At 41.1% G+C, this 22523-nt stretch overlaps 1 protein-coding gene across 1 annotated transcript; it reads left to right on the top strand.

Moving 5' to 3' along the window:
• The first annotated feature begins 283 nt into the window (after positions 1-283).
• On the top strand, positions 284-21511 carry LOC116907698 (interstitial collagenase A). The gene is made up of 10 exons (XM_032910810.1): positions 284-429; positions 1030-1271; positions 1365-1513; positions 1718-1843; positions 3145-3303; positions 3404-3521; positions 18736-18869; positions 19911-20073; positions 20571-20674; positions 20850-21511. Exons 1-10 carry the CDS (start codon positions 331-333, stop codon positions 20948-20950), a joined length of 1395 nt encoding a protein of 464 aa, XP_032766701.1. The 5' UTR covers positions 284-330; the 3' UTR covers positions 20951-21511.
• Positions 21512-22523: the final 1012 nt, after the last annotated feature.

Here is a 22523-nt window from a genome sequence, read left to right on the forward strand (position 1 = left end):
CTATGGATTTAATAGGCCAGAACCTTTTTCAAATAAAATGGACATGAATCAGAGAAAACAGAAGTTTAATTGCTGAAGGCCATGCCTTTCACACATGTGCTGCGGATATTAACCTGGGATTGCTGCACCAAACCAACCTAAATCATGTGCTAGGGTCAAAGTGTCTGATTTCTTCCCGGATACTGAAGAGGATGTTGTCAACCATGAGTCACGTAGCCTCTGGTTTTCTAGAAGTAGAAATCTCTATATAAAGGTGGAGGTTCTTGGACAGGATGTTGGAGCAGGCAGGAAGAAGGTCACGGGTGATCTTGCGCAGAGAGAAGCTTCAGCATGCTTAGCCTTCCTTTGCTGTTGCTTCTCTGGGGTACCAGCTCATACAGTTTCCCCGTGTTTCAGGACGGAGCCCGGCAGAATGTGGAGACAGTCTGGGTAAATGAATACTACATGACACATGTGGTCTTCAGTTTGCATCCTTCTACTATAGCATGATGGCATGTGTGGATGGATTGCTGGCTAAGAGAAATGGTGTTTGCCAGAAATGTAACCTTCTCAAAAATGTATATACCGACATCTAGATACCTCTTTCTGGATGGGGGAGTGGGGACCCAAACGAGGAGGGGCAACAGCTCCCTCTATAAATGTGGATTTGCAACAGAGTGCGAACCTCTCCTACAAATCTTGTTCTAGCACAAACTTCACACTTTTCAGTAGTTAATGCTGGGAGAACTCTGCTCTAAAATAATTAGGGTAACGAGGGAGGGAGGGAAAGCCTAATCAAAGCTTGAAAAGTAATTCTCTATTTTGGCTAAAATGTCAGGAAGTCATTTTTTAAACAGTGAAAACCATTTCTCCTTTTAGTGTTTCAGTAACTTTGAATATTTTTCTATTCCTATGTTTATGAATGTGTGTGCCACGTGTACATCCACCACAGGATCTTCAGATCACCTGAGTCTGTGCTCTCTGCCAGCTGCTTAACTGCTGAACCATCTCTCCAGCCCCTAGTGGTTCATTCATGTTATATTTTCTCAGAAATACCTGGAAAACTACTACAACTTGGGTGAAGACGTGCAAGCTAAAAACGTGGATGCCAAGGAGGTGATGGCTGAAAAGCTGAGGCAAATGCAGCAGTTATTTGGGCTGAAAGTGACAGGAAATTCAAATTCTGAAACCCTGAGTGCTATGAGAAAACCTAGGTGTGGGGTGCCTGATGTGGCCCCATATGCCATTACTCACAACAATCCTCGTTGGACCAAAACACATCTGACTTACAGGTAAATAGTTGGGGCATCAAAATTGGGGCAAATCTAACTCACTGGAACAGAAGAAAACAAGGTCCACTCTATCTACATCTTATTTTTTCTTAGCATTTTAAACTACACACCATATTTGCCAAAAGAAGTTATAGAAAACGCCATCGAGAGAGCCTTTAAAGTCTGGAGTGATGTGACACCACTAACATTCGAAAGGGTCTTTGAGGAGGAAGGTGATATTGTGTTCGCCTTCTACAGAGGAGGTAAACTCTTCAACCTCACCTTGCCTTTCAATCTCCTCTGATTTGCAGAAAGACTTCCTTGTTGAAGAACATTATTGATTTTTCTGGAGCTGAGGAGGAATATAATATCACACTGGGTGGAAGTACCTTGACTGCTCAACAAAACTCTGAGCTAACTAACGTGAAAACTGAATGAGCTTTTTGTGGAATTTTCGTTTCTTGCAGACCATAGTGACAATAACCCATTTGACGGACCTGAATATGGACTTGCTCACACATTCCCACCAGGCCCACGTTTGGGGGGCGATGTTCATTATGATCTGGATGAGACGTGGACCGACAACAGTGACAGTAAGTTCACTGATCTTACTTCCTGCAGTTCACCTGGCCCTTCCTAGTTCATGGCAGTGCGGGTTTATTGAATGGACAAAATGCGTTTATGGAAGCAGACAGTCTATCACCACTCAGAGAATCAGGAGTACATTGAAGAACATGTGTCAGGAGTATTTTCTGATGGCACATCATCTTCCTGGTGGCAAACGGGTCACTCTAAAACTTCTCTTATCTGCGCTAGGCCCTCGGCATAAGCGATAAGGTTCTTTAGCTTGACATGTTCATGGGACTCCTACCAGTGGGACTGTGGTGTCTCTGACTTCTGCCTGTGCTCAGGAACCTTTTGATTCTACTGGGTTTCCTCATCAAGCCATGACGTGGGTTTGTGCCTAGTCTTGGGCATCTTGTGCTGTGATATCAAGGGGAAGCCTGCTCTTTTCTAAAGGGAAACAGAAAAGGTATGGGAGAGACAGGAAGCCAAGCAATGGGTGGAAGGAGTGAAGGGCAGAAAGGCTGCCATACAGTCAAGATACATTATATGAGAGAAGAATAAAAAATAAATAAGAAAGAAAGACTTCAGAGGGATGGTGAGATGCCACATCTGAAATCCTCATTTTGATTCTGAGAACCCATTTGGTGGAAGAAAATGGAGTCCTTTAAGCTGTTCTCTGCCTTCTTCTACACAGTCACCCCATGTACACGTTGTGCTTACATGCATACATGTGGCCATACATACATGCTTATATGTGCATTGTGCACATGCTCACATGAACAAACACAGATATAGTGAATAAAGAACATAATAACTTTTCTTTTCAGAAGAAAGAAAATGCTGAATGTCAATGTCCTACTTACGGACCCAGAATTTTCCTCACAGGAATGATACAATGAAACTTAACAAATTTGTATTTAAACTTGGAAAACTGAATGAAAAGGTGTTTTTTGGAACACGTTGTTGTACTTTGCAAATTTCACAGCACTGTGTATTCATCAGCTTTGTAAATGAGAAGTATGAAGTGTTAGCAGAGTCCATTGCTCCTCTGAGAAGGAACTTGTCCCAGCGCAGGGTTAACATGGATCATCTGAGCTGGACCTGAAGTCAGTGAGAGTTCTATTGCACAATGTAATCCTAGAGTGTAGGTGTGGCTGTGCTTCTGTATTATAAATGCAGACTTCCACCATCAGGAAAAGACTGTGTATGCATATGTGTCGTTCGAAAGGTGACTAAGAAGATGTGAACATTCACCCTGGAAGATTATTTCCTTAAAATGCCTCAAAAACCATTTTTAATACTTAGATGGCTCTCTTTGTCCTTCCAGATTTCAACTTGTTCTATGTTACGGCTCATGAACTGGGCCACTCCCTTGGACTCACTCATTCTAGAGATGTAGGAGCACTAATGTTCCCCAGCTACACATGGTACACTGAAGACTTTGTGCTAAACCAGGAGGATATTAATCGCATCCAGGCTTTATATGGTACGTGAACCAGGCTTAGCTGCATAGTGAAGGCATTTTCATCCTCCAGGTGGCCTTTCAGAACCATGAAATCTAACTCTAGCTCTCTACTCTTCTTCAGGGCCTTCCCCAAATCCCATCCAGCCAACAGGTGCAACAACACCACATCCATGTGATGGTGATCTAACCTTCGACGCTATAACTACGTTTAGGGGAGAGGTGATGTTCTTTAAAGGCAGGTAAGACCTTTGTTGTTTCATGGGCTCTTCATTCAGTGTTGTAGGCCACCAATATGGCTCCTGTGTTAGCCTTACACTACAAGGTACAATGTAGCAATTGCTTACATTTCTCTCTCTCTCTCTCTCTCTCTCTCTCTCTCTCACACACACACACACACACACACACACACACACAAACACACCTCTTTTTCTTCATTTTTAAACTTATAATCACTGGTTTTCTGCATGCATTAGGTCAACTGGTTCAGAGATACCCTCATTATAGGGAAAACCTGAAACGATAATATCACTTTATGGATCCGTAAATTAGGGCAGGGGAAAAAAGAGAGTTCTTCTGGGGACACAGAGCTCATGGGTGACATAATATATATTAGTCTCCTGGCCCCCAATGTGGACGTCTTTTAGGTGTGTTAACCTGTAAGTTGATGGTACTTTGCAAGGAGAAGTCCTTTCAAGATTCACTTTCCCATATTACAAAGCTTAAGTTCGGAATTTAGTTTGTTTTCAGACTACTGGAGCATGGTATAACTGCTTTGGGGAATATCTGCCTTTAGACTTGCGAGTTCAGGGACATTTGTTTTCCAAACTTTAGCTTTGTAGTATGGGGACAGTGTAAAGCTCGTGCAGGAGAGACCTGGTTTCTTTTCCTCCTCCTTGGAGAGAGCCTGAACAGTGATGAGCAGCCCCCTCACCAGTTTCTCTGCCATCAGAAGAGTCTGTTTGCCTTCCTAATCTGTTGGACTACTCATTCACTAAGAGTCATTACTTGGGAAAAAATGGCAGGGCATCAGTCAGCAAGTACCAGTGACCAAGGCAGGGTGGGGACGGAACTGACGGAGCTTTAATGGCCAAAACGTCACTAAGCTTCCCTACAAACACAGCTGGAGTCTAGGCGTCCCGATTTTCATTTGTAGCAACTAGGGGGTGCGTTGGGGAGGGGGAGTTAAGCCTGAGTCAGCTTTATGTCCCAAGTTCTGCATGGAGAAATGAGAAGTTAGCATTGGGAATTTAAGTGCTCAGAGAGTGTTCACATTTGTAAAATGCTGTGCCCTTGTTCATTTGAGTCAGAATTAAAATTTCAGTGGCTTCCACGAGACCTTGTACACCTGGATGCAGAACTCTGTGAATGTCTTATTCTACTTACTCTGAAGCCCCTTCCAGGAACCTCAATACTCTCCTTGGCTCAACCCCACTTCTGTTTTTCAAATGTCCTTTTTTTTTTTTTTTTTTTATTAACTTGAGTATTTCTTATATACATTTAGTGTTATTCCTTTCCGGTTTCGGGCAAACATCCCCCCCCTCCCCTTCCTTATGGTGTTCCCCCCTCCCCACCCCCCCCATTGCCGCCCTCCCCCAACAGTCTGGTTCACTGGGGGTTCAGTCTTAGCAGGACCAAGGGCTTCCCCTTCCACTGGTGCTCTTACTAGGATATTCATTGCTACCTATGAGGTCAGAGTCCAGGGTCAGTCCATGCATAGTCTTTAGGTAGTGGCTTAGTCCCTGGAAGCTCTGGTTGCTTGGCATTGTTGTACATATGGGGTCTCGAGCCCTTCAAGCTCTTCCAGTTCTTTCTCTGATTCCTTCAACGGGGGTCCTATTCTCAGTTCAGTGGTTTGCTGCTGGCATTCGCCTCTGTATTTGCTGTATTCTGGCTGTGTCTCTCAGGAGCGATCTACATCCGGCTCCTGTCGGTCTGCACTTTTTGCTTCATCCATCTTGTCTAATTGGGTGGCTCTATATATATGGGCCACATGTGGGGCAGGCTCTGGATGGGTGTCCCTTCAGTCTCTGTTTTAATCTTTGCCTCTCTCTTCCCTGCCAAGGGTATTCTTGTTCCCCTTTTAAAGAAGGAGTGAAGCATTCACATTTTGATCATCCCTCTTGAGTTTCATTTGTTCTAGGCATCTAGGGTAATTCAAGCATTTGGGCTAATAGCCACTTATCAATGAGTGCATACCATGTGTGTCTTTCTGTGATTGGGTTAGCTCACTCAGGATGATATTTTCCAGTTCCAACCATCAAATGTCCTTTTTTTATCACCTTGACCTCTTGCCTGCTTAGCATAATCTTCCCAGATCTGCGGCACACACACCCCAACCAGCTGTGCATAGCTTGGGCTGTTCCCTCCTTACAAAGAAAATTGAAAATTGTGGCAGAATCTAGAAAAGATGTACAGTCTATCTAAAAGTTGTGGGATAAAGCAGATGATTATTTTTTTCCATCTAAGCAACAGGCCAAAGCTCTAAAAAAAAGCGACTAATACCCTTTGGAGATAGGGCAGTTGAAATGGATGTGATGCCACAGCGGGGGACTACGTGGGGAATGCCTGGAGCTTCTTGTCTTCGGTTCTCTGTGCTCCCCCTTTCCTTTCCCACACCCTTGCAAGACAAAGAAAGCCCACCTGTTTCCCAGAAGCCAACTTTTTCTAGCCAGCCCACGGGGAGAGAACAGGGTTTCCTCTGCTTTGCATATCTGTAAGGATTACAAGAAATGAAACGAAAAGCCTTGGGGTAGCTCAGCAACGTCTGCACTGCCAGCTTTGTGGAGCTGAGAGGACTGGGGAGTGGTTTCAGGTCCAGGGCCACGCCTTTGGCCACACCCACTCACCTCTGTAAGCATCCGGAAGCTTCACAGGTTAGAGGGTGAGGATTTAGATAGTCTAAAGAAACCGGGCCTCAATGACTCCAATGGCCAGACATTAGGATGGTTTGCTTTTATTTTTTTTTTAATTTAACTTTATATTATTTCCCTCCTCGCATTTTGAAGCTGTCAAAGTTGAATGAAAATCATCTTTCTTGGTGCTTTATTGTTTTATTCTCGCGATCCTTTTGTCATAATTTCCTGTGATTGTTACCAGTGACCAAGGCCTCTGTGTGTGTGTCTGTCTGTCTGTCTGTCTGTGTATATGCCTTGTGTGTACTTCATTTGTGCACATGTACAAGCTTAAATAATGTGCTGATGGCTGGTTCTAAGTTGGTATTTATTAGGCTGCTCCCTCCTGGGCCAGGGCAGCACTAATCTTGATACCAGCTGCCAGGAGAAAACATCATGGATCATATACACTGAACCTTAACAACAGCATCCATGACCTGCACCGGCGAGAATAGAATGGGAACCCCAGAGTTAGGAAGCACAGTTGTATATTTTAATGAACTGCTACCCCTGTGCTACCCCTGCTAAGGAAGCTGTACAGAAAGACCAAGGAGGGATGGGGGGGGGGTGCTTTCTAACACTGGCAAACAAGACTGAGCACATCGTAAATCTAGGCAGGTGTGAGGTACAGTGGCTAAGAATTGCCTGCTGCCTCTCTGTGCCCTTTCTTGTCTCCAAAGTCCGATTAGGTGATCCCAGGAAAGAAACAGCCTGGCTTGGGGAGGAAAGCTCAGAGAGAAAACCTAATGAGACATTAAAGAAGGGTGAAGGGCTGGGACAATGTCACTAACCTGTTTCAGACTCTCAGAGCCTTCTGATAGCCTGCTAACAAGTGCAGGATTTATTTCATCCAGGATAATGCCTGTCTGTGGTAAATCATTTTTAGAGAATATTAATTCAAGCTATGTATAGTATGTATGTCTTGTGGTGTTTTGAGAGAGAGGATTTAGTGACTTTTGGAATGGGTTGGTGCAGGTGAATTTATTACTGAGCCAGTTGAGGCCCATGTGGAGTCTGTAGCTGGAGTCCAGGGCATTCAGTGCTGTGCATGGCTTGCATACTTGTGTAGTGCCCAGCAAGGATCATCGCTGTCACCCCAGACCCAGCACTCACAACTCAGAGGCACAATAGCTTATTTGTGGACAATCAGCTTGAATCTATAGATTGTGACTGGCAAAGGGAACCCAAAGTATCTTGAAGAGACATTTGGTTTGGTTTGGTTTTGTGCCTGGGAGTCAGGTACAACAGCAATTTTATGTGGTTATGTTAGTCCCAAAATCCTTAACTTTTTGACATTATTTTGGAATTTTTTTGTATTATATTTGTGGGAAGGCAAAATAATGGTTTAATATTTTTATCAAGTATGGAAATTAGTTATTTATTAAAAACTAATGTCTATTTTTGTTTCTTTGTTTTCAATTAGTACAGATAAGTTTTTAAATTTTCATTAAAGCAATGGTGAAAAAAAAGATACATTTTCCCAACAATATGTGTGTATGTATGTATGTATGTATGTATGTATGTATTATGTATGTATTATGTATATGTTCCTCTAAGCGCTTTATCAGCTTGGTTCTGCTCCTGAAGGTTCTCTCAGTCTTTAGAGTCTCAGGGAAGAGCAGGGAAGAAGCCATTCCTGGAAGAGTTCTGAGTCCATAGCTCCTTCCCCCAGGCAGAGAAGGGCAGCCAGGATGCTGTGCATCCCTCCTCAGAGGAGGGAAGTAAAATTCCCTCAGTGTATGGACCTAAAAGCATGCTGGTCCCCTTCCAAAGAAGGACCACACTTGCGTCCACAGCACAGTAATTTCCTAATGGACAGGAAACATAATAACATAACTGATGCTCCCACGGAAAAGCGAGCATGGCATAGGAAATCCATAGCCCTGGGTCCCTCCAGCTTCTATTCTCAGCTATGTTGTGGCCGCATCCACATCCACGTTCAGATGTTGGTCCAAGTGCTTTCTAGGATCTTCTTTACTACCAATGAGAATGGAAGATAAGGTTGGATCCTGTGTGACAGGAAGTTTGGAAACATAGCCTTAAAGGAAATCTCAAGAGCTGGGAATGCTATTTAGTAGTTAGGCCATGCACAAAGGACTGGGTTGGATCTGAAGCATCAAATAAAGTTTCATGATAGGAACCAGCTGTGAACACGGCACATGAAAGGTAGAGCAAGGAGCTGGAGAGACAGCTAAGCAGTTAAAAGCACTTATTGCTCCCACAGAGGACCTGGATTTGGACTCCAGAACGAGCTTCATGGCTCATAACCTCTGTGGCTGTTGGATAAGCAAATGGTGCACAAACATTCATGTAGACAAAACACTCATACACATAAAATAAAATGAATACATAAAATCTTTTAAGATATTCAAGGTTGACATTCTGGAAGCTAGCCTTGGTTACTGCCTTGAGAATTCCTTTTCTTTCTTTCTTTTTTTTTTTTTATCTTTATTAACTTGAGTATTTCTTATTTACATTTCTCCATCTATGTTAATTGAGTTTTTGCAGGATACAGTAACCTGGGCTGGCATTTGTGTTCTCTTAGGGTCTGTATGACATCTGTCCAGGATCTTCTGGCTTTCATAGTCTCTGACAAAAAGTCTGGTGTGATTCTGATAGGTCTGACTTTATATGTTACTTGACCTTTTTCCCTTACTGCTTTTAATATTCTTTCTTTATTTTGTGCATTTGGTGTTTTGACTATTATGTGATAGGAGGAGTTTCTTTTCTGGTCCAATCTATTTGGAATTCTGTAGGCTTCTTGTATGCTTATGGGCATCTCTTTCTTTAGGTTACAGAAGTTTTCTTCTATGATTTTGTTGTAGATATTTACTGGTCCTTTGAGCTGGGGGTCTTCACTCTCTTCTATACCAGTTATCCTTAGGATTGATCTTCTCATTGAGTCCTGGATTTCCTGTATGTTTTGGACCAGTAGCTTTTTCTTTTTTACATTTTCTTTGACATGTTGTGTTGATGATTTCTATGGAATCTTCTGCTCCTGAGATTCTCTTCTATCTCTTGTATTCTGTTGGTGATGCTTGTATCTCTGGCTCCTTGTCTCTTCCTTTGGTTTTCTATATCCAGGGTTGTTTCCATGTGTTCTTTCTTGATTGCTTCTATTTCCATTTTTTAATTCCTTCAACTGTTTGATTGTGTTTTCCTGGAATTCTTTCAGGATTTTGTGATTCCTCTCTATAGGCTTCTACTTGTTAATTTATGTTTTCCTGCGTTTCTCTAAGGGGGTTCTTCATGTCTTTCTTGAAGTCCTCCAGCATTGTGATCAAATATGATTTTAAATCTAGATCTTGCTTTTCTGGTGTGTTTGGATATTCAATGTTTGCTTTGGTGGGAGAATTGGGCTCAGATGAAGCCATGTAGTCTTGGTTTCTGTTGCTTGGATTCCTGTGCTTGCCTCTCGCCATTAGATTATCTCTGGTGTTACTTTGTTCTGCTATTTCTGATAGTGGCTAGACTGTCCTATAGGCCTGTGTGACAGGAGTGCTGTAGACCTGTTTTCCTGTTTTCTTTCAGCCAGTTATGGGAACAGAGTGTTCTGCTTTCAGGCGTGTAGTTTTTCCTGTCTACAGGTCTTCAGCTCTTCCTGTGGGCCTGAAGAGTTCCTGTGTGTTCCTGTGAGTCAGAAATGTGGGCCGAGTGTAGTCTCTTCTGGCTTCCCAGGCTTGTCTGCCTCTCTGAAGGTTTAGCTCTTCCTCCTACGGGATTTGGGTGCAGAGAGCTTTTAATCCAGTCCTTTTAGGTTCTGACGGTGTCTCAGGCGCAGGGGGTCTGCAGCTCCAGTGCAACTCTCTACCGTTTCCCAGAGGCCGTATACAGTTTCCTCTTGGGCCAGGCATGTGGGCAGGGGTGGGCAGTATTGGTGGTCTCTCCAGCTCTGCAGTCTCAGGAGTGCCCACCTGTCCGGGCGGTGAGCTCTCTCTCCCACGGGGTTCAGGAACAGTGAGCTGCAGGCAGGGCTCAGCGAAGTTTGGAACCCAGCTAGAAACCGGAAGTGTCTGGTCTTAGAGGAATTTTGCCTTTGTGTGTCCTGAGACCACCAGTCAGGTCGTTTGAAGCAGAAAAGTTGGTCTTACCTGTGGTTTCAAGTTTGCTCGTGGGGTGTTGTTTATGAGCTCTCCACTAGGGCAGCAGCCAGGAAGATCTGCGCCGCCCTTTCCGGGAGCCCCCGTGCACCGAGGTCCCAGATGGTGTTTGGTGTTTTCCTCTGGCGTCAGAGATGTGTGCAGAGTGCAGTCTCTTCTGGTTTCCCAGGCGTGTCTGCCCCTCTGAAGGTTTAGCTCTCCCTCCCATGGGATTTGGGTGCAGAGAACTGTTGATCCAGTCCCTTCAGGTTCTGGCGGTGTCTGGAGCACAGGGGACCTGCCGCTTAAGTGCCCCAAAATAATATTTTATGATAAAAAATAAACAGCATTATAAATGCCCATAGATGATTTGAAGTAGAGCAATATGTTCATAGATTATACAGACATGTTATTTATAATATTTGGGATTATAATGTCACTACATCATAGATTATACAGACATATTATCTATAATATTTGGGATTATAATGTCACTACATCATTTCTCCAATCCTTTCCTCTCTCCAACCCCTTCCGTACACCCCTCCTTGCTCTCTTTCAAATGCATGGATTTTTATCATTGTTTTTATATGCATCTATGCATATGCACATGCAAATCCCTAAATATAAGCTCACTCTACCCTGTTATTTGTATGTACATTTTTAGGACTGACCATTTGATATTAGTTAACCAATTGGTGTGCTTTTTCCTTGAGAAGGCTATCTCTCATGCTCACAGAATCTCTTAGTTGCCTTTAGTTTATGTGTAGGGCTGACCTTGTGGGCCTCACCAGTGTACTGTGGCAATCTGTCATTGCTCTTGTTCAGCTATGTTTATGTAGTCATGTTGGTGAGGCTTTACAGGTGTAGCAGCTGGCATTTCAAGGACACACAATCTCCCAGCAAACTTCCTGGTTTTCTAGCCCTTATACTCTCTCCAGTGCCTCAGTGATCCCTAGGCCTTAAATATGGGAGTGCTTTTTAGATATCTACTGAGACTGAGCTCTACAACCCTACATTTGGATCTGTTGTGGTTTTCTGTAGAGTTTCCTTGTTGAGGAGTGAAGACTACATTTATTTGTGGATATAACAACAAATATTTCAAATGTACTTAAGGACAATGCTAGTTTAGTCCAGTGGTCAAGATCCACGACACCACAGGCTCTGGATGTCTCTTATTAGCATGTCTGAAGTACAATTAGAGAGTTGTTGGTTACCTTCAAGGAATGCATGCCACCACTGCAGCCTTAGGGTACCAGGTCTATAGTACCAGGCTGGTGGTTGGGGAAGTTCATAGTTGCCATACATGGGTAGGAGTGTTGCTTGCCTCACTTCTTTGGAAGCTTGCATGCCACCTTCCAATATCAAGATAGCTAATCCTCAGGAAGAAGGCTTTCAGGTTAATTTCAGCTCAAGAATCTCTTGGCCTTGTGCCTGAGGTGTATGATGTCTTTAGCAATGGGGCAGTTATCTTCCATCTCTAGAGAGCAACCAAGGACATCAGCTATAGTCCATAATGTTTTAGGAGTCTCTTGGACAACCCTGAGCAAGAACTCTGAAGAGGGCTTCTCATGCACAGTGTTGGGGTTTTGTTGGGTGGTCTTTGGCTCTTGGAGAGATTATTGTTAGCCCAGATGGAAAAATCTTACTTAAAACTATACATGCCTATTTATATTTATTTATTTATGTGTATTTATTTATATTTATTTTGTGTACTATAGGATTTTTCTTAGGAAGATAGCTAATAGTATGATTTCTTTTTCAGATATCTCCTCCCTCCTTCTGTTTTTATCTCGATCCCCTTTCCTAGTTAGAGCTACCCCTTTCCCTTTTTTCTGAATAAATCACTTGTGCCATACCATTCTCCTCTCTATTGCTTCCAACCCTCCTACTCTGGTGATGGTCCCTTTTACTTTCTTAATTACTGTAGTTACTCCAGGGTATGTCTTCAAAATCTTCAATTTTGGCCTAGGAGCCTCCAACAACTTAGAACATGTGCTGTTTGTCTTTCTGGGTTACATCACTCAATATGATCTTTTCTAGTTCCATCCATTTCTCTGCAGTGTTCATAATTTCTTTCCTCTCTTTGCAGCTGAATAATATTTCATAGTATACGTCAACCACACTTTCATTTTCCATTCATCTGTTGAAGGACATTTAGGTTACTTCCATTTCGTAGCTATTGTGAATAGAGCAGCAATGAACATGGATGAGCAAGAATCTAGGTGCCTATGCCAAAGAGTGATATGTCTGGGTCCACACTGGTTTTCATAGTGACTGCACCGGTTTGTAGTTCTACCAACAGTGAATGAGGTTCCTTTTCTTCCCTTTCCCAGCCCCCATGCAGCATTCATTGTACTTTGTTTGCTTGATTATTGCCATTCTGACTGGGTTGTGATAAACTCTTAAAGGTATTTTGACTTGAATTTGCCTAATTGCTAGAAACAATGGATGTTTTTGATACATTTCTTAGTCATCTCTTTTCTTCTTTTTCTTCTTCTGTTCAGGTCCCAAGCCCAAATTTTAATATGTCATTTGGGTTTTGTAGGTGTTTTGAGTTTTTGTTTGTTTTGGTTATTAATCCTGTGACATATGTAGAAGTGACATAGATTCTCTCCCATCTACATCCACTCCCTTTCCAGCTCTTATTAGAAAGCAATGGGCTTTTAAGGAACAGTAATAAAATGCAGTAACATCAGAGTTGGACCACATAAGCAAACAAGAGCCTAAGAGAAAACACAATACTCAGAGACTCTGTCATGTGAGACACTCAGAAAACACAAACTAACACTAAACTGGGAGCTAGAGTATATTCATAGAAAACTTCATACCAATCCACACAGCCCTCGTGTATGTTGCTCAGTCTCTGAGAATTCTTACGATTAATCATATGATCATAAATCACAAATTAATCACAAATACTGACTTAGAGGGCCTTGTTTTCTTGGAGTTCTCCATCCTCTCTGGCTCCTGTACTCTTTCTGCCTCCTCTTCCACAGGGTTCCCTGAGCCCTGAAGAGAGGGATTTGATGGCAACATCCATTTACAGCTGAGTTTTCTAAGGTCTCTCACTCTTAGCATATTGTCTGGCTGTGAGTCTCTGCATTTGTTTCCATTTGCTGCAGGAGGAAGCTTCATTTTATTGATTGCTACACACACAGACACACACACACACACACACACACACACACACACACACAGAGAGAGAGAGAGAGAAAGAAACAGAGAGACAGAGAGACTTTTGTTTTACTTTAGATCTTTGTGTTATCTAATCTTTGGTTCTTGATCAACCATGCAGCACTGGGTATGGGTATAATCTGGTAGAGTGGGCCTTAAGTCAGATACTGTTGGGTTGCTCTCACACCTTTGTGTCATCATTGCACCTGCATATCTTGCAAGCAGGAATACACCATTGTAGTTCAAAGGATTTGTAGCTAGGTTGGCATTACATTTCTCTCTGGGTAGCATGCAGATTCCTTCCTGTACCAAAGATACTGTGGATGAAGGTTTCAGGGTAGTCACCATCTTGATTTTTCCATGTTCAATGATCTGAATAGGGATTAACTTCACCAATGAGGACTTGCATCTAGTTTGTGGAAGCTAAAGAGGTTTGAAGTTTTCATTTTATAGGTCCTTTACTTCCTTGGTTAGGTTTATTCCTAGACATTTTATTTTCTTTGAGACTATTGTGAATGGGAGTGTATCCTTCTCTGTATGTTTGCTTTTGATATAAAGCTAAGCTATTGATATGTGTGAGTTGATTCAGTATCCTGCAATGCTCTGAATTTGTTTAACGTTTCTATAAGTTTTCTGGTTGAATTTTAGGGATCTCTAAGGTATAATATCAACTCATCAACAAATAGGGAGAGTTTGACTTCTTCCCTCTCTGCATCCTTTTAATTTCCTTCTCTTGATTTATTGCTCAACTGAATACTATAAGCATGATGTTGAAAAAGAGTAGGTGGGATGGTGGGCCTTCCTGGTTTTGGTCCCAACTTCAGTGAGACCGCTTCAAACTTTCATCTATATATAATGATATAAGCTTTGTTATATATACATTTTGTTGTATTTAGGTATATTCCCTGTTGTCCTACATACTCTAGGACATTTATCATGAGGGAATGTTGAATTTTGTCAAACATTTTTGTGTGGCCATTCAGATGATCATGTGATTTTTGTTAAGTCCACTTATGTGTTTTATTGAATTTATTGACTTACATGTATTGAACCACTCTCCATTTCAGAGATAAAGTCAAATTGATTAGGGTGCATAACTGTTTTTTATGTATGTCTGTATTCTGTTTTCTGCATTCTGAAGCATATATTCATTAGGAGTATTGGTGTGTAATCTCTCTCTCTCTCTCTCTCTCTCTCTCTCTCTCTCTCTCTCTGTATGTATGTATATGTGTGTGTGTGTGTGTGTGTGTCTGTGTGTCTGTGTGTCTGTGTCTGTGTCTGTGTGTGCATCTGTATGTGTGTATGAACTGTGGTCATGTTGCGTGTGGTTGTTTCTGTTCTCAACGATATAGTGTACTTAAATAATTATGGCTTCATATTTTTCTAACATCTCTTTTCAGCTCTTCAGCCTTAAATATTATTTCCTGTAGATTTGGGTTTTTGATAGAATTTTTTAGGTTGATAAGGAACATTTTCCTTTTTTTCTGCTTCTTCTTTGCTTTTATTGAAAACTAATTTTTTCTTCCAATGTATTCTGATCACAATCTCCCCTCTGCCAATTCCTCTGAGATTCTGTCCCCTTCCCTCTCATCAGAATCCACCCCCATCAGTCTCTCCAAAGAAAACCAAAAGACATCTAAAGAATTATAACAAAATAAAATAAAAGGATAATACAATTTGAAATAGGATAAAACAAACAAATAGATGAAAAAGAGCCAAAGAAAAATTGCAAGATATTCATGTAGATGCAGACACACACACATACCTACATATAAGAATCCCCTAACCACACAAAACCAAGAAATCATAATGTATATGCTAAGGACCTATAAGATTAAAAGATAAAACTCCCTGTCAAACACTGTAAACCACAGAACCTCAGAGTTGCCATTGAGTTCATTTTGTGTTGGCCTTTTTTTGCTCTGCTTGCTTTGTATCCCCAAAGGGACTCCTTTGGAAATAACTCATTTTTCATTTGCAAATGCTCATCAATTGTACAGACCTGCTGTGTTAGGGATGGAGGATGGTTCAATATACTGAAATCCATCAACGTAATCCACTATATAAACAAACTCAAAGAACAAAACCACATGATTGTTTCATTAGATGATGAGAAAGCATTTGACAAAATTCAACACCCCTTCATGGTAAAAGTCCTGGAAAGAACAGGAATTCAAGGCCCATACCTAAACATAGCAAAAGTCATATACAGTAAACCAGTAGCCAACATCAAACTAAATGGAGAGAGGCTTAAAACAATCTCACTAAAAATCAGGAACTAGACAAGGCTACCAAGTCTCTCCTTACCTACTCAATATAGTACTTGAAGTCCTAACCAGAGCAATTAGACAACAAAAGGAGGTCAAAGGGATCCAAATTAAAAAGGAAGAAGTCAAAATATCACTATTTGCAGATGATATGATAGTGACCCCAAAGAATCCACCAGAGAACTCCTAAACCTGATAAACAACTTCAGCAAAGTGGCTGGATATAAAATTAACACAAACAAATCAGTAGCCCTTCTCTACTCAAAGAGGCTGGGAGACTGAGAAAGAAATTAGGGAAACAACATCCTTCAAAATAATCACAAAAAATATTAAATACCTTGGAGTGACTTTAACCAAGAAAGTGAAAGATCTGTATGACAAGAACTTCAAATCTCTGAAGAAAGAAATCAAAGACTTCAGAAGATGGGAAGATCTCCCATGCTCATGGATTGGCAGAATTAATATAGTAAAAATAACAAAAATCTGTAGAAAGCAATCTACATATTCAAGGCAATCCCCAACAAAATTCCAACTCAATCATTCAAAGAGTTAGAAAGAACAATTTGCAAATTCATTTGGAATAACAAAAAAAAGCAGGATAGCAAAAACTATTCTTAACAATAAAAGAACCTCTGGGGGACTCTGGGGGACTCCCTGACCTCAAACTGTATTACAGAGCAATTGTGATTAAGAACTGCATGGTATTGGTACAGAGACAGGCAGGAAGATCAATGAAATAGAATTGAAGACACAGAAGTGAACCCACACACCTATGCTCACTTGATCTTTGACAAAGGAGCTAATACCAGCCAGTAGAAAAAAGACAGCATTTTCAACAAATGGTGCTAGTTCAACTTGAGGTCAGCATGTAGAAGAATGCAAATTGATCCATTCTTATCTCCTTTTACAAAGCTGAAATGGATCAAGGACCTCCACATAAAACCAGACACACTGAAACTAATAGAAGAGAAAGTGGGGAAAAGCCTCGAACACATGGGCACAGGAGAAAATTTCCTGAACAGAACACCAATAGCTTATGCTCTAAGATCAAGAATCGACAAATTGGACCTCATAAAATTGCAAAGATTCTGTAAGGCAAAGGACACTGTCAATAGGACAAAATGGCAACCAACATATTGGAAAAAGATCTTTACCAATCTTACATCTGATAGAGAGCTAATATCCAATATATACAAAGAACTCAAGAAGTTAGACTCCAGAGAGCCAAATAACCCTACTAAAAATGGGGGACAGAGCTAAACAAAGAATTCTCAACTGAGAAATACCAAATGGCTGAGAAGCATCTAAAGAAATGTTCAACATCCTTAGTCATAGGGAACTGCAAATCAAAACAACCCTAAGATTCTACCTCATACCAGTCAGAAAGGCTAAGATCAAAAACTCAAGTGTCAGTAGATGCTGGAGAGGATGTGGAGAAAGAGGAACAGTTTGAGGGTTGCAAGCTGGTACAACCACTCTGGAAATTAGTCTGGAGGTTTCTCAGAAAATTGCACCTGAGGACCCAGCTATATTATTCATGGGCATGCATCCAACATATAACAAGGACACATGCTCCACTGTGTTCATACATCCTTATTTATAGTAGCCAGAAGTGGGAAATAACCCAGATGTCCTTCAATGGTGGAATGGATAAAGAAAATGTAGTACATCTATATAATAGAATACTACTCAGCTATTAGAAACAATGACTACATGAAATTCTTAGGCAAATGGATGGAACTAGAAAATATCATCTTGAGTGAGGCAACTCAGTCACAAAAGAATACACATGGTATGCACTCACTGATAAGTGGATATTAGCCCAAAAGCTCAGAATACCCAAGGAACCTTTCTCCTTTAAGTGGATAGTTTTGCTTGCTGTATTAACCTAGACTATCTACAATAGTTTATTTAGAACTTAAAATACATTGGTGTGGGCTATTATGGTTTTTAAAGTTTCCACTAGGAGATATATTATTAATGTGTATTCCTTCATACTTACCTTATGCTTTTGCTCTTGCATGTTTCGGTACACTTTCTTTGATATGTATATTTAGCAATTTAACTGTAATGTCCTATGCCTCTTGCTCTAAACCTGGATGGAGTATAAAACATGTCTCGTTTGGTGGAAAAGTTGGATGTAGTGTTGATGGGGCCTGTGGGCTGTGGGAACAAAGTAGAATTGTAGCAAAAGCCTAAATTTTTGGTTCAGGTAGACTAATCTGGGGTGCTGGGTGTGAGACCCAGGCTAGATCTGAGAGGTTGGAGAGGTTCAAGGGAGACTTACTGGCTAGCCTCTTGTGAGGATGTGGAAGATATGGCCGGGTGCAGAGGTTTGATGTGGCATAGAGGGGCCTGTGGTGGTAGCCTCATAAATTATATCTTGAAAATTGTACCCCCTATAATGAGTTTAATCTTCCCTGGGTGTGGGTGTCCACAGGAGTATCCATGCACGCTCACAGATGCAGAGATAATGACCTTCTCTAAATACAGGATACTAAATACAGGATGTTGGTCACATGCTACAGCCTGCTCCTCATGGCTCACTAAAGCTGACCATATATTTGGAAGGTTTGTGAAAATTGGTTGTGAATCACAGCCAATACAACAGTTAAATTTAATTATCCTAGAATCACCAGTAACAGAAATAAAGCATTGCTTTATGATCACCTTCACTGAAGGCTGTCGATAGGACTGAGGCTTAAATGCAGAGTTTCACGTGTGCCAGGCCACCACTCCACCACTCTGCTCCAGGCCTCTCCTATTCACAATACATATTACTCCTTATATTCTTGAGCTTGGTTATGCCATTTGTGTGTCCAAATGATGGGGATCCCATGTGATGTGTTACTGTCAGTCTCAAAATTTGCCACAGAATGAGTATTTCTATCAAGAAACAAGCAGGTCAAGCAGAAATCATGCCTGACCCGTCTTCAGGGAGACAGTAGACATTTGCTCACAGGAGCACTGCAGTGAGAAGAGACTGGAGATTGCTGGGAGACCCACTAACAGTCACACTTTCTCTTCCTTTTGAATCAGGTTCTACATTCGTGTAAATAAGTTCATGCCAGAAGCTGAGCTCAATTTGATAGGTATTATCTGGCCAAATCTGCCAGGTAAACTTGATGCTGCTTATGAAGTTAGTATGATAGATCAAGTCCGCTATTTCAAAGGTAATGTTTCTAATTCTTTCTCTTTGTTTTTATAAACTAATTTTTCATGCAGTTTTAGAATGAGGTAAAAGGGTATTTCAAGCTTCTCCAAGTAAGTTGATGGGAGACCATCAGCTTAGTTAAAAGTTATATTGTTTATTCAGCATTATTTTTCTTAAGACGTAAATGACTAGAGTTCTAATTCTTTAGACTTGTTCAAGACCTTGCAAGCAATTACTGTGCTTTAAACCTCCTCCATATGCTTGGGAGTGCTCAGAAATGAAATTGAGAGTCATGACCAAACTCTACAAAATATGATATCAAAAGATTTTGTGTATGCAATTTCCTCGACCCCCATTGTGAGGTGAAGCACCCTCTTGAGAGGGGAAAGCCATCAGCAGGTGGGCAAACCAGGCACTGCTGACTGATTTCTCCTAGTAAAGCGGTAACATGTTCCTGTGGTAACATGTTCCCCTGCTTGTCATTCCAGAACTTTTTCATTGATATCATTGTGTATGACAGTCTTGAATCTGCATAAATTTACACATCTACCTTGTAGGATGCTGTTGAAATTTGAAACTACAGAAATGGACTAGAAATCATAGTTGTTTGAGGGTCTGGCTTTGGAAAGGGACTTCAACTGCAATGACAGAGGGGAACAGGGCATAATTTTCAAGGCATGGTACAGATTAGAATAGCCTGGAAAGAAAAGAAAAATCACATATAAACCAGGCTTGGCAACTCATGCCTTTAGTCCTAATAGTGAAGAGGTTAAAGCAGGAGGATTGCTGCAAATTGGAGACCAGGCCTGGTTATGCAGAGGATTCTAGACCCAACTAGGTTGCAGTGTTTCTTGTCTCAAAAACACAGCAATCAAACAAACAAAAGTCAAACTCATTCAATTGCTTTGAGTTTGGATCTTGATAATCAACATTCAGCAGAGAAGTAGACACCAAGCCCTTCCCAGCACGGTTGCAGTCTGTGGCTAGGACACTGTTCTAGCTTGTGAGGCTTAGATGGAAATGTAGACAAGGAGGTTCATCTGTGCCTTTTGATTGGCAGGCAATAAAGTCTGGGTTGTTCGAGAGCATACTGTACTGAGAGGATTCCCCACAGACATCCACAGCTTCTTTGGCTTCCCTAGCAGTGTGACACACATTGATGCTGCTGTTTGTGAGGAAGAGACTGGGAAAACATACTTCTTCGTTGACAACATGTACTGGAGGTAAAGACTAAAATGTGAGGAATGTTAGGGCTCCAGTTCTCTCTATACGGAAAGATCCTTAAACACATTTCAAATGACATTGTCAAACTGGCTTTTATATGAATGTCTGTAATCATTGAGGATCCATTAGTCGGTGGACCAACAGGCATTGCAAGGTGCTCATACAGGGAATCCAATGAGCATGTCATGTTGTTCTGTGCTATGGAATGGTAGGGGAGTAAGGGCAATCAACTTCTTGAGCTTCTTTGGTCTAAATCTCCCATTCACAAAACATTTTACCTTAAGAGAATATCTGTGTCGTTCATTGGATTTTTAGAAGGACCTGATGCATATTTTGATATATCCAACATTCTACATTTCCTCACCCAATTCATTCTTTTTTACTTTCAAGAACTGAAAATTTTATGCCATCCATGCTCTTGTGTTTTCTGTAAATATCTTAAGCAATCTTCATGTTTGGTCAAAGGTCTTGATACATTTAACTACTTTTTGACCAGGTATGATGAAATTACACGGTCCATGGATCCAGGTTATCCTAGATTAACAGCAGAAGATTTCCCTGGAATTGATGATAAAGTTGATGATGTTTTCCAAAAAGGCGGTAAGAGTATAAATATATTTTTCCATTTTGTTATTTATTAAAAGTAATAGCATTGCTATTTAGACAGCAGATGTAAAAAAAAAACATGCATACTGATGACAGCATGGAGCACTCAGGAGTGAGTCAAAATCTGGAAATCTCCCGTATTACATAATAATTTTTTTTTTATTTCCAGAAAATTTCTACTTCTTTCACCAATCAGTTCAACGCAGATTTAGCCTCCGAATAAGAAGAGTTGATGACTCCCGTGATTCTAGTACCTGGTTCAACTGCTAAAAATATTGGCAACCCATTACCAAGTCAATGGAAATACATATTCTGTGATCTTAAAGAAGATATTTTTCTGAAGATCTAGATCTTGTGTTTTATTTACCTTCCAGAAGTGCTGATACACAGAGCTACTAAGTACAAATTAATTTTATTTCATAGACTTTCACAATTTATAGTATAATATTATATGAACTGAAACAGTTTAGTACCATAGTTATTAGCCTAAGAAGGCCATGTTCATGGTGGATGAGTCACTGAAGAAAGGCATTTGTACAGTGGATGGCTCTCACTGTGATCCTAGGCATCTCCTTTTGAGACAGGAGGGTCAACAGAGGAGCTCTTCCCAAAGTAAAAGTGACTCTGATCTCAGGAACAGATACTCAAGAGGAAACACATTGCTGCTTTGGTTTTGGGGTTTACAACAAGATCTTAGAGTTCAGTAGACTCTGAACTTTTCTACCTCTGATTCCCACATGCTGGTATTCTCTAATGTCTACCATACCCAACTAAGAGACATTCCTTGTACAAAAGTATTTGATACCTAAATAAAGACATTCTTGTCTCTAATGTTTTATAAGTTCTATATTTCATTATGTTATTTCCTGATTGTAATTCTAATTTATAAGTGTTTTTTCTCGTTTATAATGGAAAACAAACATTATGAAAATTCTCATGACAAAATGAGTCTATCCAAAATTTTGAATTTTCTACAGTTCTTTAGAGTTTGTTCTATGTAGAGATGAGTGGGTTCTCGATTTCCCTTGTCCCAGACAAGAAATCTAAACATGGCTTAAAGGCTAAGTAAGCAGAAACACGAAAGATTTTTCTAAGTTGATTCTGCTTCATCAGTTAGGCAAATGGGAGAGTGAGGTTTTCCCAAAGTTGTACTTCTGGACACTGCTGGGGTTGGGGGTGATGGGCAGCCAGCGGGTTCTGTGCAGAAGTGAGAAATCCCAAGTCTCCAGGTCAAGACCCAAGTGAGAGCTGAGAGATGGTAACTGTCAGAATCGATTCAGGAGAAGGCTGCACACTGCCCAGCCGAATAGTGAGTAGACAAACCTGAGAAGCTCCAAGTCCACCAAGTCAGTGAGAGGAACACAGCCTGCTCTGACCCCAAGAGAACTTGTCTGTGATCACACCTCCCAGAAAGTGCTGACTACTGAGTTCAGAAGATAAACACGTCACTTCTGGTATAGGCTAAATTATGTCTGCAGCAACATGTGTCTCCCAGAGCAAAGGCATCACAGCTTTTGATCCTTGTTAACTGTCATCAGTTGCCAAGGCAACGTGCTCCGAGTGCATCTTTAGAGCACTGGACAATGATATGTGTGGCCAGGATTCAAGGCTGCACAGTAAAGAAGGGACTGGATTAGGGACCTGTACATTGGGATTGGGATTTCAAAAAGAAATCCAGGAGTTTTTCCAATGTCTTGTTCCCCTGGCACCTCACACCGTGGACACAACAATAATCGATAGTATATGACCGAGATCAAAACTTCTGTCTCACAGTATAGAGTGAGCAGCCAGAAGGCGCAACGAAACTGGACTTATTACATGGAACTGAAGCCCCCTGCACTAG

The sequence above is a fragment of the Rattus rattus genome, chromosome 8 (genome assembly GCF_011064425.1).
Source record: "Rattus rattus isolate New Zealand chromosome 8, Rrattus_CSIRO_v1, whole genome shotgun sequence".
In the NCBI taxonomy this organism is placed as follows: domain Eukaryota; kingdom Metazoa; phylum Chordata; class Mammalia; order Rodentia; family Muridae; genus Rattus; species Rattus rattus.

Coding starts and splice junctions, on each gene's coding strand:
- LOC116907698 (XM_032910810.1), top strand. CDS start 331: ATGCTTAGCCTTCCTTTGCTGTTGCTTCTCTGGGGTACCAGCTCATAC. Junction 1,272..1,364: donor AAAACACATCTGACTTACAG/GTAAATAGTTGG, acceptor ATTTTTTCTTAG/CATTTTAAACTACACACCAT. Junction 20,675..20,849: donor TGATGTTTTCCAAAAAGGCG/GTAAGAGTATAA, acceptor TTTTATTTCCAG/AAAATTTCTACTTCTTTCAC.